At 45.7% G+C, this 18,102-nt stretch overlaps 1 protein-coding gene across 8 annotated transcripts in view; it reads left to right on the forward strand.

Moving 5' to 3' along the window:
* Nucleotides 1-18,102, forward strand: part of RNF10 (ring finger protein 10) — a 48,252-nt gene that overhangs the window by 13,529 nt on the left and 16,621 nt on the right. For all 8 annotated transcript variants that reach the window (XR_013400569.1, XR_001448239.3, XR_013400568.1 and 5 more), the window contains 6 exon segments: nucleotides 153-349; nucleotides 9,233-9,432; nucleotides 11,439-11,529; nucleotides 13,770-13,954; nucleotides 14,034-14,170; nucleotides 17,787-17,947. Coding sequence is in view for 5 of the 8 variants with exons in the window: in NM_001260820.1 (NP_001247749.1) it covers nucleotides 153-349; nucleotides 9,233-9,432; nucleotides 11,439-11,529; nucleotides 13,770-13,954; nucleotides 14,034-14,170; nucleotides 17,787-17,947 (971 nt within the window). In the remaining 3 variants the exon portion in view is untranslated.

Raw genomic sequence — 18,102 nt, forward strand, 5'->3', positions numbered from 1 at the left:
GCACTCATGCCGTGGCCCAAACCCAGATTCTTGGAGCTGGTCAAAGGGCCTGTTTACCTTTATTTAAACACAGTTTTGCTGGGAGGTGGAGGGCAGTTGGCTAAGTGAATGTATCACTTCTTAAGTCGTTCTTTTGTGTTTCTTGCTTTCAGATGGAAAGAACTCAAGTGGATCCAAGCGTTATAATCGCAAACGTGAACTTTCCTACCCCAAAAATGAAAGTTTTAGCAACCAGTCCCGTCGCTCCAGTTCACAGAAAAGCAAGACTTTTAACAAGATGCCTCCTCAAAGGGGCGGCGGCAGCAGCAAACTCTTTAGCTCTTCTTTTAATGGTGGAAGACGAGATGAGGTATGGAATTTGAGAATGTCCTTTCTGGAGCAATAAGAATGAGATTTGATCTCATGCTTTATCAGTAGTTTATCAGTAGTTGAGGAGGGGAACAAGAGGTAGAGGAATAGATAATCAGGAGTCTTGAGTAGTTGAGAGGGTTAACCAGATTTGAAACCTTGCCTCCTTTTTTCCTCTGAAGGTTATGAAAATTGTCTTTGGAGGAAGGAAAATTTCCTTTATGACAAATTTGGGGTTCCTTAATTTGCATGGTCTTTCTATTATCACTCTTGAATTATAGGTACCTTTTGGAATATTTAGGTAATAAAATGACATTAATGACATTTGCCTTTGTAATAATCTAGCAAAATGTAAAATGCATATATCTGTAGTCTCATTTTTTTTAGGAGTTTCTTAGCTATGTTTCTGTAAGCGCATAAGACATTTATGTACAAGGGTGTTCACTGTTGTGTTTGTAGTTGCAAAATTTGGGAAATAACCTAAATGCCTATCCACAAGATACTGATAGAGTAAATTATGTTTCATACTATGTAATTATGGTAGAATAAGACAGATTTAAAAAAATATAGACTGAGGGAAGTAAAGGGATAGAGAGTAACAAGGAAAACAGTTTTAGAAGGTGGTTTAAGGACACCTCTGAAGAGGTAGATTTTGAGAGAGACCTGAAAGAAGCAAGGGAGCACACTATATGGTTGTTTTAAGATAGTCTTGCTCTGTTTTAAGATGGTCTTGCCCTGGAGTACATTGGCATGATCATGGCTCACTGCACCCTTGACCTCTTGGGCTCAAGTGATCCTCCCACCTCAGCTTTGAGTAGCTGGAAGTACAGGTGCATGCCACCATGCTCGGCTAATTTTTTTCTTTTTTCTTTTTTTTTTTTTTTGAGACGGAGTCTCGCTCTGTCGCCCAGGCTGGAGTGCAGCGGCTGGATCTCAGCTCACTGCAAGCTCCGCCTCCCGGGTTCACGCCATTCTCCTGCCTCAGCCTCCCGAGTAGCTGGGACCACAGGCGCCCGCCAGCTCGCCCAGCTAGTTTTTTGTATTTTTTAGTAGAGACGGGATTTCACTGTGTTAGCCAGGATGGTCTCGATCTCCTGACCTTGTGATCCACCCGTCTCGGCCTCTCAAAGTGCTGGGATTACAGGCTTGAGCCACCGCGCCCGGCCATTTTTTTCTTTTTATTTTGTAGAGACTGGATCTCACTATGTTGTCTAGGCTGCTCTTGAACCCCTGGCCTCAAGCGATCCTCTCTCGTCTTGGCCTCCCAAAGTGCTGGGATTACAGGTGTGAGCCTGAAGGAACAGCATATGCAGAGGACAGGAGGTGGTAGTCCTTTTGTTGGTTTGAAGTAAAGCAAGTAGGCTACCATGAGTGGAGGAGGACAGGTAGGAAATGTACCCAAAGACTAGGAAAGGGATCAGATCATGTGGGGCTTTGAAGGACTTTGGCTTTTGTTCAGAGAGATGAGAAGCCATTGAAAGGTTTAAGGAGAAAAGTAAGGTAACCTGATTTGGAGTTTTAAAGGGGAAGAGTGGAAGCAGGAAGACTAGTTAAGAGACTACAAAGATACTCTTGGTGAGAGTGATGGAAGCTTTGAAATTGGGTGAGTGATGGAGGTGGTGAGAGACATTAAGATTTGAGACATTACTTGCAGATAGAGCCAAGACTTTTTGTTAGATGTGGGGTCTGAGCAGAGAAAAGGTTGAGTAATGTTTTTGGCATAAGCCCAATTGAGGTACCTTTTGCTGGAATGGAGAACATTCCTTCAAGAAGAGCACAAAGTTTTTTTGGGAGAGGAGAATAGGGTTGAGGTAAAGAACTTCAGTTTGGAAATGTTATATGTACATTAAAATTCCTATTTGATAAATGTAAGCAGGATATTAGTAGAGGTAGGTAGTTAACTGAATCAGCAGTCAAGGAAGAGACCCAGGTTAGAAAGCTGTTGGCATACAGTTGGTGCTTAAAGCTGTGGAACTAAGTGAGATAAATTAAGGAGTGAGTGTTCCGAAAACAGATTAGGTTCAAGAACTGAACTCCTGAGTCTGGATAAGAAACCAGCAAAAGAGCACAGTCAGGGCGGGAGGAAGAGAGCTGAAAGGTGTTGCAGAAGGTGATCAGTTTTGTCAAGTGCTGCTGCTAAGCTAAGAATAGGACTGAAAGTTGACCACTTGATTTGAAAATGGCATGTAGATTGGAGAGAATAGGAGGATGGGAAGAAGAAACAGCAAGTTTACACGGTACTTTTCAGTGGCTTTGCTCTAAAGGGGAGCAGAGATATGAGGCGGTGCTTGAAGGGAATATGAGCTTGAGGGATTTTAAGATTAGGGAAATGATAGCATGTCTGTGCTCATGGGATGGTTCTGGTGAGAGGCAAAGTGATGCAGGGAAAAGGGAAAGAATTGCTGAGCAATGTCCTTGAGTCCTTGAGATCTAGTGAGAAGTGGAGCAGTTGGCTTAGATAGCAACTCTGCTAGTTCATCCGCAGTAACAAAAGGAGGGCCTGGTGATACAGGTGGGGTCGGAGGTAGTTGGAATTATTTTCTGATTGTTCTAGTTTTCTCAGTAGAAAACATAAGGTGAGCCAAAAGGAGGTTTGGGCCGGGCACGGTGGCTCAAGCCTGTAATCCCAGCACTTTGGGAGGCCGAGGCGGGTGGATCACGAGGTCAGGAGATCAAGACCATCCTGGCTAACATGGTGAAACCCCGTCTCTACTAAAAATACAAAAAACTAGCCGGGCGTGGTGGCGGGCGCCTATAGTCCCAGCTACTCGGAGGCTGAGGCAGGAGAATGACGTGAACCTGGGAGGCGGAGCTTGCAGTGAGCCGAGATCGCGCCACTGCACTCCAGCCTGGGTGACACAGCGCAAGACTCCGTCTCAAAAAAAAAAAAAAAAAAAAAAAAAAAAAAGGAGGTTTGGAAGCCTGAGGAGTGAAGGAGTTGTCTGGGAAAGTGAGGGAATGAACAGACTGCAGAAGCGTACTAGGATTGCAGTACTTTCAGGCACATGAGGGTCTACTGTGGTGAGGCTGTTTGCTGTGGGTGTGTTTGTTAGCCCTGTTTGTCTGCTCCAGGGCTGATGTGGAATAGGAAAAGAGTTGAATTAGGAGGAGATTTTGCCAGGTGAATACAGAAGATATATGAAGAAGTGGGTGATGGCGCCGGGCACAGTGATTCACAGCTGTAATCCCAGCACTTTGGGAGGCCAAGGAGGGTGGATCACCTGAGGCCAGGAATTGGAGACCGGCCTGGCTATGATGGCAAAACTCCGTCTCTACTGAAAATACAAAAATTAGCTGGGCATGATGGCAGGCACCTGTAATTCCAGTTACTTGGGAGGCTGAGGCAGGAGAATCACTTGAACCCAGGAGGCGGAGGGTGCAGTGACCGGAGGTCGCACCACTGCAATCCAGCTTGGGTGGCAGAGCGAGACTCCATCTCTAAATAAATAAGCAAATAAATAAAATTTGAAAAAGGAAGTGGGCAGTGGACCACAGGATCTAAGCCAAATCTGAGGGGTTGGATCATTGATTTGGAGGTCCTAGTGAGGGTAGAGAATTGGAGTCAGGACTAAACCTGGGAGTTTAGGAGTATATTCCTGGCTGGACAACAGAATGCTCAAAGTTAAGATGGTGGAAGAGGTTGTGGTTGTTGGTCTAGACTGTAGAACACTCCTGTCTAGTAGGATATCAAGCCATGTGTGTAATCTTACATTTTCTAGCTGCCTGCACTACAGAAGTAAAAAGTCAATTTTAATATATTTAATTCAATATATCTAAAATGTAAGCTTACCACATGGTACAGCCACATTTCAAGTGCTTAGTAGCTACATCTAGTGGCTGCTGTATTGTACATTACAGCTGTAGAAGGGAAACCTGTACGTGTGGGTGGCTGAGATGGGAGGGGCAAGCTAATTGGAAGAGAGGAGGTCAAGGACCTGGAGTTCAGGGTATTGCGAGGATAATCAGGAAGTACAAGTGGTGTCGGAGAAAGTGACAGTGGGCCAGCTAGAACAAGCTGAAGATGATAGAAGGTTGAGAATGTGGAGGATTTTGTTGACTGAGCACAAGCTCTTACATCTAAGTTTGGGGCATTGAGAGTGGAAGACTGTTTGAAGAGATCAGAGCCATGTGGAGATGAAAAATAAGGGATGACCTGGAAGTCTTGGGCGTCTGTGTTGCGCAAACAAACAGAATGTGGCCTTTTTTTTTTTTTTTTTTGACAGAGTCTTGCTCTGTTGCCCAGGCTAGAGTGCAGTGGCACGATCTCGGCTCACTGCCAGCTCCACCTTCTGGGTTCACACCATTCTCCTGCCTCAGCCTCCCAAGTAGCTGAGACTACAGGCGTCCGCCACCACACCCGGCTATTTTATTTTTCAATTTCTACTTTTTTTTGAGATGGAGTCTTGCTCTGTCGCCCAGGCTGGAGTGCAGTGGCGCGATCACGGCTCACTGTAAGCTCTGCCTCCCGAGTTCACGCCATTCTCCTGCCTCAGCCTCCCGAGTAGCTGGGACTATAGGCGCCTGTCACTACGCCTGGCTAATTTTTTGTATTTTTAGTGGAGATGGAGTTTCACCATGTTAGCCAGGATGGTCTTCATCTCCTGACCTTGTGATCCGCCCGCCTCGGCCTCCCAAAGTACTGGGATTACAGGCGTGAGCCACCGCACCCGGCCAATTTTTTGTATTTTTAGTAGAGATGGGATTTCACCGTGTTAGGATGGTCTCCATCTCCTGACCTTGTGACCCACCTGCCTGGGCCTCCCAAAGTGCTGGGATTACAGGCATGAGCCACTGCGCCCAGCCCAGAATGTGGTGTTATCTTTAAGCTTGGTTGTTAATATAAAAAAGGAAGTTATCTGACTGTATGGTATACCCCCAGTTGTATTTCATTATTTTTAATTTATTATTTTTGAGACAGAGTCTTACTGTGTCGCCCAGGCTGGAGTGCAGTGGTATGATCGTGGCCCACTGCAGCCTTGACCTACTGGGCTCAAATCATCCTCCCACCTCAGCCTTCCAAGTAGATGGGACTACAGGCATGTATCACTAAGCCTGGCTAATTTTTAAATTTTTTGTAGAGACATTGCATCCCTGTGTTGTCCAGGCTGGTCTCAAATTCCTGGCCTCAGATGATCCTCCCTCCTTGTTCTCCTAAAGCCCTGGGTTGTAGATGTGAGCCACTGTGCCCATCCTAGTTTTTTTTTTTTTTTTTTTTGAAGTGGAGTTTTGCTCTTGATGCCCAGGCTGGAGTGCAATGGTGTGATCTTGGCTCACTACACCCTCTGCCTCCCGGGTTCAAGCGATTCTCCTGCCTCAGCCTCCCGAGCCTGACCTTGGGTGATCTGCCTACCTCAGCCTCCCAAAGTGCTGGGATTATAGGCATGAGCCACCTCTCCCAGTTGCCCATCCTGATTTTATTTTTAAATTTTAGATTTTATTTTTTAGACACAGTCTCACCCGGTTGCCCAGGCTGGAGTGCAGTAGCTATTCACAGGTGTGATCATAGTCCACTGCAACCTTGAATTCCTGGGCTCACGTGACCCTTTTCAGCCTCCTGAGTGGCCGAGAGTGCGGGTGTGCATTACCGTGTCTAGCTTTGTATTTATTTTTAAAGGTTATATTAGTCCATTTTCTCATTACTATTAAGAACTACCTCAGACTGGGTAATTTATGAAGAAGAGAGGTTTAATTGACTCAGGTCTGCAGGCTGTACAGGAAACATGGCTGGGGAGGCCTCAGGAAACTTATGGCAGAAGGTAAAGGGGAGGCAGACACATCTTAGGAGGAAGACTGCGTTAAGAGGAAGTGCTACATAGTTTTTGTTTGTTTGTTTGTTTTTTTGTTTGTTTTTCGAGACGGAGTCTCACTCTGTCACCCAGGCTGGAGTGCAGTGGCGCTATCTTGGTTTACTGCAACCTCTGCCTCCTGGGTTCACACCATTCTTCTGCTTCAGCTTCCCGAGTAGCTGGGACTACAGGTGCCCGCCACCACGCCTGGCTAATTTTTTTTTTTTTTTTTTTTTTTTTTTTTTTTTTTTTTTTTGAGACGGAGTCTTGCTCTGTCACCCAGGCTGGAGTGAAGTGGCCGGATCTCAGCTCACTGCAAGCTCCGCCTCCCGGGTTTACGCCATTCTCCTGCCTCAGCCTCCCGAGTAGCTGGGACTACAGGCGCCCGCCACCGCGCCCGGCTAGTTTTTTGTATTTTTAGTAGAGACGGGGTTTCACCGTGTTAGCCAGGATGGTCTCGATCTCCTGACCTCGTGATCCGCCCGCCTCGGCCTCCCAAAGTGCTGGGATTACAGGCTTGAGCCACCGCGCCCGGCCGCCTGGCTAATTTTTTGTGTTTTTAGTAGAGACAGGGTTTCACCATGTTAGCCAGGATGGTCTTGATCTCCTGACCTCGTGATCCACCTGCCTCGGCCTCCCAAAGTGCTGGCATTACAGGCGTGAGCCACCGTGCCCGGCCAGTGCTACATACTTTTAAATAACCAGATCTCCTGAGAACTCACTGTCATGAGAACAGCAAGGGGGGAGTCTGCCCGCATGACCTAATCACCTTTCACCAGACCCCTCCACCAGTATTGGGGATTACACATGAGATTTGGGAAGGGACAAAATCCAAACCATATCAAAGGTTATATACCATGGTTCTGTATGTATAGAATATCTCAGAGTATGTTCATTGCCTCTGGAAGAGAAATTGCCTTTCATCATATCTTTTTGTATGTGCAAGTGCTGCTTAGCAAAAATCTTCAAATTTGACTAAGCAGCAAAAGCCTGAAGTTTGCCTTTCCTTTGACCCAATAATTCCTCCTGTACATTCAAAAGAAATAATTGTAGGTGCTCAAGTATTTGCGCATAAATGTATCAAAAAATGTGTTTCTCACAGCATTATCTTGAAACAGTGGAAAAGCTCTCCAACAATCTGTGCCATACAATAGGGCATTAAGCTCTGGTATACCCATGCAACATCATGAATGGTATGCAGCTATTTGAGGTGACTAGTGAAGTGTTTATAACATTAAATGGGAAAGGGGAGTTGGGAAATGCCCTAGCTGACTTCCATTCATTTTAATGCAATTTGGGAATGTTAAGAGGACTGAAATACACGTTGATGTGATTTCTTCCATCTTTGCTTGCAGTGGTGTTTCTCGTATGGTTTCTTGGCCAACCTTATAAACTGTTGCTGAATCTGCTGATTGGGTTTATTTCTGGACACAGAGCTAGTCTGCCTACATGTTCCAGTTCTGTCGGTTTTAATTAACAGTGAATAACTGTGTCTTAGATGGGAGGTCTGGTAGGATCCAGAACCTAGGGCAGTTAGCAGCTCTGCCTGCAAGCCACCTCCAGAGTGTGGCTACACAGGCCCACTTTGCCAGAAGCAGACCAAAGAACAAGTAGTTAACAAGAGTGAAGGTGTAGGAGTCCTATGGGACTGTTGAAAATATTAATCCAGTTAAGTAAATCTTTGTGATTCAAGATAGCTAGACGCATTCATGCTGGGTTTTTTTTTTGTTTTGTTTTGTTTTTTTAAAGACAGTTTTGCTCTTGTTGCACAGGCTGGAGTGCAGTGGCACGATCTCAGCTCACTGCAACCTCCCACTTCCAGGTTCAAACGATTATCCTGCCTCAGCCTCCCGAGTAGCTGGGATTACAGGTGCCTGCCACCACGCCTGGCTAATTTTTTTGTATTTTTAGTGATAGTCCGCCTCGGCCTCCCAAAGTGGTGGGATTACAGGCGTGAGCCACCGTGCCCAGTCTTATTTAATTTTTTGAAAAAGGAATAAAAGAATGGCTACTCCATATAAAAAGCAGCCTTTTTAGTTAATACTTTTAAAAAATTTTTTATTTTTTATTTTTTATTTTATTTTATTTTTTGAGACGGAGTCTCGCTCTGCCGCCCAGGCTGGAGTGCAGTGGCCGGATCTCAGCTCACTGCAAGCTCCGCCTCCCGGGTTCACGCCATTCTCCTGCCTCAGCCTCCCGAGTAGCTGGGACTACAGGCGCCCACCACCTCGCCCGGCTAGTTTTTTGTATTTTTTAAAGTAGAGACGGAGTTTCACCGTGTCAGCCAGGATGGTCTCGATCTCCTGACCTCGTGATCCGCCCGTCTCGGCCTCCCAAAGTGCTGGGATTACAGGCTTGAGCCACCGCGCCCGGCCAAATTTTTTATTTTTTTCTGAAACAGGGTTTCTGTCGCCCAGGCTGGAATGCAGTGGTGCGATCTCGGCTCACTACAACCTCTGTCTCCTGGGTTCAAGTGATTGTCCCACCTCAGCCTCCTGAGTAGATGGGATTACGGGCGCCCACCACTGCCCCCGACTAATTTTTGTATTTTCAGTAGAGATGGGGTTTCACCATGTTGGCCAGGCTAGTCTTGAACTCCTGAACTTAAGTGATCTGCCTTCCTTGGCCTCCCAAAGTTCTGGGATTACAGGTGTGACCCACCGTGCCAGGCCTTTAGTTAATACTTTAAGCTATGTAGGCTGGCAAGGTGGCTCACGCCTATAATCCCAGTACTTTTGGAGGCTGAGGTGAGGCCCTGAGGTCAAGAGTTTGAGACCAGCCTGGCCAACATGGCGAAACCCTGTCTCCACTAAAAATACAAAAACTAGCTGGGCATGGTTTAATCCCACACGCCTGTAATCCCAGCTACTCAGGAGACTGAGACAGGAGAATCACTTGAACTTGGGAGACAGAGGTTGCAGTGAGCCAAGATTGTGCCATTGCACTCCAGCCTGGGTGATAGAGTGAGACTGCGTCTTGGGGGAAAAAAAAAAAAAAGATTTGTGTAGAAGGAGGGTTTTTTTTTTTTCTGGGTTTCTGCTGTAAATCAGTAAGTGTCATCCTAATCTGAAATACTGATTCATTCTCATTCTCCCTAGGTAGCAGAGGCTCAACGGGCAGAGTTTAGCCCTGCCCAGTTCTCTGGTCCTAAGAAGATCAACCTGAACCACTTGTTGAATTTCACTTTTGAACCCCGTGGCCAGACGGGTCACTTTGAAGGCAGTGGACATGGTAGCTGGGGAAAAAGGAACAAGTGGGGACATAAGCCTTTTAACAAGGAACTCTTTTTACAGGCCAAGTGAGTATTGCTACTCCTCAGAGAAAAGGGAAAGTGGGACTCTCCGGATAACTGTGGTGCCACTGTGAAGAGGCTTTTTTTAAGCTATTGTGGGAAAGAAGCAGAAAGGGAATTGGTCTCGTTCTTTTTCTGTTCACCACTGCCCCACCATTCCTTCCTTTTACCCACTTTCCAGGTGGATGTTTTTGGTACTTAATGCTTAGATAACTGTGTTAGTATCATAATGAGGTAGAAAACATGTTTGGAATTGGACCCAGATTTGAATCTTGTTTCGGCCTTTGACCTTAGGTAACTTACTTAACTGCTTTGAGATTCAGCCTCTCCTTTATAAGGAAGAGGAAATTTTTTTTTTTTTTTTTTTTTGAGACGGAGTCTTGCTTTGTCACCTAGGCTAGAGTGCTGTGGCGTGATCTCGGCTCACTGCAACCTCCGCCTTCTGGGTTTAAGCCATTTTTTTGCCTCAGCCTCCCAAATAGCTGGGACTACAGGTGCGCACCACCACACCTGTCTAATTTTTGTATTTTTTTTTTTTGATAGAGATGCAGTGGCTCATGCCTGTAGTCTCAGCACTTTGGGAGACCAAGGCGGGTGGATCACCGTATTGGCCAGGCTGGTCTCGAACTCCTGACCTCGTGATCCATCTGCCTCGGCCTCCAAAGTACTGGGATTACAAGCATGAGCCACTGTGCCCGGCCAGGAAGAAGAATTTTTTTTTTTTTTTCAGACAGTCTCTCTCTGTTGCCCAGTGCAGTGGCGTGATCTCTTGGCTCACTGCAAGCTCTGCCTTTCCTGGAGCTTCACGCCATTCTCCTGCCTCAGTCTCTCGAGTAGCTGGGACTACAGGCACCTGCCACCTCTCCTGGCTAATTTTGTTTTTGTAATTTTAGTAGAGATGGGGTTTCACCATGTTAGCCAGGATGGTCTTGATCTCCTGACCTCATGATCCCCTCGCCTTGGTCTCCCAAAGTGCTGGGATTACAGGCATGAGCCACTGCGCCCAACCAGGAGGAGAAAATTTCTTAAGGGACAATTGAGTGACAAGTTGAAGTGCTTGGCATATATTTGCTCAAATATGATCCCCTTTTGTTTCCTTTTGTGTGGCCTTAGTCATAATTTAAGATTTGACCTAGGATCTAGACTGAAGTAACCTTTTTGTACTTTATATGAACTGGTTTCAAATAGTGATGACAGTGTGTTTTTTCTTTTGGTGACAGAGTCCTCCTTTGTCGCCCAGGCTGGAGTGTAGTGGCGTGATCTCACCTCACTGCAACCTCTGCCTCTCGGGTTCAAGTGATTCTCCTGCCTTAGCCTTCTGAGTAGCTGGGACTACAGGCACGTGCCACCACGCCCAGCTAATTTTTTTTGTATTTTTAGTAGAGAGGGGGTTTCACCATGTTAGCCAGGATGGTCTTGATCTTCTAGACCTTGTGATTTGCCCGCCTTGGCCTCCCAAAGTGCTGGGATTACAGGCGTGAGCCACCGCGTCTGGCCTAACTTTTCTATTTTTAGTAGAGATGTTGTTTCACCCTGTTGGTCAGGCTGGTCTCTAACTCCTGACCTCAAGTGATCCACCCGCCTTGACCTCCCAAAGTGCTGGGATTACACGTTTGAGCCACGGTACCTGGCCGTGAACAGTCTTTTCAACTGCCTTGAAGACTAGCTATTTTCTGGGGTTCTAAGGGGTGAGAGGAAATCTGGCTTACTGCTGTTGGATGGAGTCACAGTCTAGGTTAATTTTAGTTCAAGGGATGCCTTCAGGGAATTTGGCTGGACTTGGAAGCAGAAGAAAACAGTTCATGGATTTAGACTTCTGCCTGCTGCGTCTTTGAGTTCTTTCCAGAGCCGGAGTTCAGAACTGAGGCTGAGGTCCTAGTGCAGTGCCTCATGAACCAGAGCTGCTAATGACCTGCATTTGATTTCTAAGTGAATAGATGACAATTTCTGCCGAGGGCTTATTGGTAGATTCTAACAGTCTAGCTTTTTCCTGTCTTCTTTCCTATTTCTAGCTGCCAATTTGTGGTGTGTGAAGACCAAGACTACACAGCTCATTTTGCTGATCCTGATACATTAGTTAACTGGGACTTTGTGGAACAAGTGGTGAGTAGCTCAGCCAAGCCCATAAGCTATGAATGGGAGACAGCGCTAAATAAAGGCACTGTGCTGACGCAGCAGCTGTTGGCTGTGTTCACTGCTTGACAACCTTTTCTGCCTGGCCTTTCTATAGATGTTTCCCAGAGGTCAGTTCCTGGTTCTTCCTGGAGTCCATTTTGTGACTAACTGGCTCTGGCCTGTAGGGATGGTGTGTGAAAGGCTCTGATCTGAAGATATGTAAGCTGGGAAGTAATAACCCCTTACCCTCCTGACCTGGGTTGGGCTCATTACAGGGCCATTGCTTCAATGGCAACCATTCATAGCAATCACTATCAAAGAAGGCCCCAGCCTTGTGGCAGGTGAGCACATGAATGAGCCACACAGTTGTACTTTTTTTTGAGACAGAGTCTTGCTTTGTCGCCCAGGGTAGAGTGCAGTGGCGCGATCTTGGTTCACTGCAAGCTCCGCCACCTGGGTTCACGCCATTCTCCTGCCTCAGCCTCCCAAGTAGCTGGGACTACAGGCGCCCGCCACCACGCCTGGCTAATTTTTTGTATTTTTTTAATAGAGACAGGGTTTTACCGTGTTTGCCAGGATGGTCTCGATCTCCTGACCTCGTGATCCCCCCACCTCGGCCTCCCAAAGTGCTGGGATCACAGGCGTGAGCCGTTGTGCCTGGCTTTTTTTTTTTTTTTTTTTGAGACAGTCTTGCTCCATCGCCCCAACTGGAGTGCAGTAGCGGGATGTCAGCTCACTGTAACCTCCACGTTTTGGGTTCAAGCAGTTCTCGTGCCTCAGCCTCCTGAGTAGCTGGGATTACAGGTGCGTACCACTATGCCTGGCTAATTTTTGATTTTTATTAGAGATGGGGTTCCACTGTGTTGTCCAGGCTTGTCTCAAACTGCCAGCCTCAAGTGATCGACCTGTCTCGGCCTTCCAAAGTGTTGGGATTACAGGCGTGAGCCACCATGCCCAGCTTCAGTTGCACTTTCAAAGCCACTGATGTGTTTTCTACTGAAGTTACCAACTCTTGGTATCCCCTTGTTGGTCCTTCTTTTCTGTTGAAGAACAATAATTTCAAAATGATGGGCCCTTTTTTTTTTTTTTTTTTTTTTAATGAGCAGGGCCTTTTGACCTTAAAGCTTGAACTCTCACTACTGTGAAAATGTATAAAATCATCTGAGAATGGCATAGAAGGCATAAAAACTTGTTTTATTAAAAAAAAATTAGTCGGCCGGGCGCGGTGGCTCAAGCCTGTAATCCCAGCACTTTGGGAGGCCGAGACGGGTGGATCACGAGGTCAGGAGATCGAGACCATCCTGGTGAACACAGTGAAACCCCGTCTCTACTAAAACTACAAAAAACTAGCCGGGCGAGGTGGCAGGCGCCTGTAGTCCCAGCTACTCGGGAGGCTGAGGCAGGAGAATGGCGTGAACCCGGGAGGCGGAGCTTGCAGTGAGCTGAGATCAGGCCACTGCACTCCAGCCTGGGTGACAGAGCGAGACTCCGTCTCAAAAAAAAAAAAAAAAAAAAATTAGTCATATAAAGTGAAGTCTTTTTAATGTGTTCTCTGTTGGAAATTACTGGTAGATTACTTCTAGACCCTTTTTAGGCCTTTATGCATACATATTAAGTTTTTTTATAAATGGGAATATAGTGATTTGTAATTTTTTTCTATGTAAAGTAGAACCCCCCAAATACCTATTGTGTATTAGTTTTATTGTATTAAACCATTATTATGGTTTCCTTAGTGATTTGCTTAAAGAGCTGTCATACAAAGCCAGGCGCGGTGGCTCACGCCTGTAATCCCAGCACTTTGGGAGGCTGAGGCGGGCGGATCACAAGATCAGGAGATTGAGACCATCCTGGCTAACATGGTGAAACCCCGTCTCTACTAAAAATAGAAAAAAATTAGGCAGGCGTGGTGGCGGGCGCTTGTAGTCCCAGCTCCTCGGAGGCTGAGGCAGGAGAATGGTGTGAACCCAGGAGGCGGAGTTTGTAGTGAGCCGAGATTGCGCCACTGCACTCCAGCCTGGGCGACAGAGCGAGACTCTGTCTCAAAAAAAAAAAGAGCTGTCATACATGTATCTACATTGTTAAACAGTTTTAGGAAGATATGTTGAGTATAAGGATGTACAGGGATAGAGATGAGAGAGATGGGGATGAGAGAGTAGAGAGGCCTGTAACTTTTAACAGTCCCTAATCAATTCTGCAAGCAGTGAACCTTCTGGTGGCATTTGTTTCAGCGCATTTGTAGCCATGAAGTGCCATCTTGCCCAATATGCCTCTATCCACCTACTGCAGCCAAGATAACCCGTTGTGGACACATCTTCTGCTGGGCATGCATCCTGCACTATCTTTCACTGAGTGAGAAGACATGGAGTAAATGTCCCATCTGTTACAGTTCTGTGCATAAGAAGGATCTCAAGAGGTGAGATTGAGACATTTACTCAATTAGATTCTAGTCTGTTCACTCCTTGCCCTGCTACATATAAGTGTCCATGTTTCAGTGTTGTTGCCACAGAGTCACGTCAGTATGTTGTTGGTGATACCATTACGATGCAGCTGATGAAGAGGGAGAAAGGGGTGTTGGTGGCTTTGCCCAAATCCAAATGGATGAATGTAGACCATCCCATTCGTCTAGGAGGTGAGTTCTTTAAATTTTGGGGACAAGTAATCCTATTTCATACCATTCATGAAATTAATTCCAGATAGATTGAAGAAGTAAATGTAAAAAATCCGAAAGTTTTAACCCTTTTATTTAAAAGAAAATATAATTTTTTTGTAAATCCTTAGATGTGCATCTGTCTGAAGGATTGTGTGTTCTCATTTGGGTGGTAAATATGTGTGTGTAGTATTTTTTTTCCTAGTGATTTTGACTGTTTAAATGCTTAACAACTTAAAACATTAAAAATGTGTATTGATGGCCGGGCGCGGTGGCTCAAGCCTGTAATCCCAGCACTTTGGGAGGCCGAGACGGTCGGATCACGAGGTCAGGAGATCGAGACCATCCTGGCGAACACCATGAAACCCCGTCTCTACTAAAAAATACAAAAAACTAGCCGGGCGTGGTGGCGGGCACCTGTGGTCCCAGCTACTCGGGAGGCTGAGGTAGGAGAATGGCATAAACCTGGGAGGCGGAGCTTGCAGTGAGCTGAGATCCGGCCACTGCACTCCACACCGGGCTACAGAGCGAGACTCCGTCTCAAAAAAAAAAAAAAAAAAAAAATGTGTATTGATTTAAAAAAAAATCCTCAGATATGGGTAGATTTTTGAGCCAGGCTGAAATGATAGATGCTATAAAATATTGATAAATTTTATTTTTATTTTTTATTTTTTTGAGACGGAGTCTGGCTCTGTCACCCAGGCTGGAGTGCAGTGGCACAATCTTGGCTTACTGCAACCTCCGCCTCCCGGGTTCAGGCGATTCTCATGCCTCAGCCTCCCGAGTAGCTGGGACTACAGGCGCACACCACCACGCCTGGCTAAGTTTGTATTTTTAGTTGAGACGGGATTTCACCATGTTGGCAGGCTAGTTTCGAACTCCCGAGCTTAGGTGATCTGCCCACCTTGCCTCCCAAAGTGCTGGGATTACAAGCACTAGCCACCGTGCCCGGCCCATTTGATTTTACGAGAATGAAACTTGTATCTGAGATTTCTTTTTTTTTTTTTTTTTTGAGACCAAAAAAAAAAAAAACATGAAATGAAAAATAAGCTGCAGAACAAGATGTTATTATTTGTCATTTATGATGAAACTTTTATTTCTTTTTCTTTTTTTTTTTTTTTTTGAGACTGAGTCTCGTTCTGTCGCCCAGGCTGGAGTGCAGTGGCACGATCTTGGCTTACTGCAAGCTCCGCTTCCTGGGTTCACGCCATTCTTCTGCCTCAGCCTCCCAAGTAGCTGGGACTACAGGTGCCCACCACCACACCCGGCTAATTTTTTGTATTTCTAGTAGAGACGGGGTTTTGCTGTGTTAGCCAGGATGGTCTCGATCTCCTGACCTCGTGATCTGCCCACCTTGGCCTCCTAAAGTGCTGCGATTATAGGCGTGAGCCACTGCACCCAGCCAAAACCTGTATTTCTTTATAAACGTGCGTATATAATTATATAGAAAAAGGTTTGAAGGATACATAATCAAATTTGCAAATGTTAACTCTGGGCAGATACTAGGATATTTGAGGGTAGGAAAACGGTATCAGGGAGGTCTGAAGATAACATTGTTTTAAGCTACTTAGAAAGTACAGAAAATGTGGGCCGGGCACAGTGGCTCATGCCTGTAATCCTAGCACTTTGGGAGGCCAAAGCGGGTGGATTACCTGAGCTCAGGAGTTCCAGACCAGCCTGGGCAACATGGTGAAACCCGTCTCCACTAAAATACAAAAAATTAGCTGGGTGTGGCAGCGTGCGCCTGTAATTCCAGCTACTTGGCAGCTGAGGCAGGAGAATTGCTAGAACCAGCCTGGGCGACACAAGTGAGACTCTGTCTCTCAAAAAATAAATAAATAAATAAATAAATAAATAAATAAATAAAAGTACAGAAAATGTGGAGGAGGGAAGTAAAACAAGTAAGTCATCCATGATCCCTTTACTCATAGGCATCCCAGAACCTTATCTATATATATTTTTTCTATGCATGTATATTTTTGTGAGATTGGGATTTGATTTGCAAGTCAGCATCTGTATTTCTCCATGTCCCTAATTGACCACTTAGAAAAACACGTCTAGGCCGGGTATGGTGGCTCACGCCTGTAATCTCAGCACTTTGGGAGACCGACGCAGGTGGATCACTTGAGGTCAGGAGTTCGAGACCAGCCTGGCCAACATGGTGAAAATCCATCTCTACTTAAAAAAAAAAAATTTGTGTTGGCACATGCGTAAATCCCAGCTACTCAGGAGGCTAAGCAGCAGAACTGCATGAACACAGGATGGTAGAGGTTGTGATGAGCTGAGATTGCACCACTGCACTCCAGCCTGGGTGACAGAGGGAGACTCCATCTCAAAATAAATAAAAAAGAAAACCATTTTCAGTGTCCACAGAATTTTGGTTAATGAACATACTGTCATGTCATTAACTCTTTTTTTTATTTTTTTGAGATGGAATCTCACTTTGTCGCCCAGGCTGGAGTGCAGTGGCATGGTCACGGTTCACTGCAGCCTCGACCTCTTAGGCTCAAGAAATTCTCCTGCCTCAGCCTGCCATTAATTAATTAATTACAATTTAATTTAAATTTAATTTAAAAATTAAAATTTTAATTTAAAAATGTTAACTGGGCATGGTGGTGTAGTTAATTTTTTATTTTTGGCAGAGATGAGGTCTTGCTGTGTTGCTAGGCTGGTCTTGAACTTCTTTTTTTTTGAGATGGAGTCTCGCTCTCTTGCCCATTCTGGAGTGCAGTGGTGTGATCTCGGCTCACTGCAACCTCCACGTCCCAGGTTCAAGAGATCTGCCTCAGCCTCCTGAGTAGCTGGCATTACAGGCTCCCGTCACCATACTCAGCTAATTTTTTGTATTTTTAGTAGAGATGGGGTTTCTCCATGTTGGCCAGGCTGGTCTCGAACTCCTAGCTTCAGGCAACCCACCTGCCTCAGCCTCCCAAAGTACTGGGATTACAGGTGTGAGCCACTGCGCTGGGCCACCATTTCTTTATTCTTTATTGTTGGTTTTACTGGTTGGTTTGAGCTTTTCTTTTCTTTTTCTTTTTTTTTTTTTTTGAGACAGAGTTTTGCTTTTGTTGCTCAAGCTGGAGTGCAGTGGCATGATCTTGGCTCACTGCAACCCCTGCCTCCCGGGTTCAAGCAGTTCTCCTGCCTCATCCTCCCGAGTAGCTGGGATTACAGGCATGCACCACCACGCCCAACTAATTTTTTGTATCTTTAGTAGAGACGGGGTTTCACCATGTTGGTCAGGCTAGTCTCGAACTCCTGACCTCAAGTGATCCACCCGCCTTGACCTCCCAAAGTGCTGGGATTACAGGTGTGAGCCACGGTGCCTGGCTGGTTTGAGTTTTTCTGATATTACATACAATGCTGTAATAATAAACGTTGTGTGACTAAAGTTTAGACTGCATCTCTGGGTTTCTTAGATTTCTTGTATCAAGAACAGAGCTACAGACCTTATTTTAAGACTGTTGTTAAATTATTTTCTTAGGGAATTATCCCATTTTCACCCCAAAAAAAAGGCTGTATTTGAAAATTCCTATTTAGCTACACCGTCATGAACTCTGAGTGTTGCATTTCTTTGATCTTGCTGGCCTTCTTATAGATGAACAACACAGCCAGTACTCCAAGTTGCTGCTGGCCTCTAAGGAGCAGGTGCTGCACCGGGTAGTTCTGGAGGAGAAAGTAGCACTAGAGCAGCAGCTGGCAGAGGAGAAGCACACTCCCGAGTCCTGCTTTATTGAGGCAGCTATCCAGGAGCTCAAGGTGAGAGGATGCATTGAAGACGCTAAAACCTTTTCACTCTCTCGGCAGTCTCTGGTGAAAACCAGAAATGCTAATAAACCTTTTCACTGTGTTGGGGGTGAGTTGATGGACACTGGGGTTAAATTAGTTCCATTCCACATTTAAGACAATAAGCA

The sequence above is a fragment of the Macaca mulatta genome, chromosome 11, assembly GCF_049350105.2.
Source record: "Macaca mulatta isolate MMU2019108-1 chromosome 11, T2T-MMU8v2.0, whole genome shotgun sequence".
In the NCBI taxonomy this organism is placed as follows: Eukaryota; Metazoa; Chordata; class Mammalia; order Primates; family Cercopithecidae; genus Macaca; species Macaca mulatta.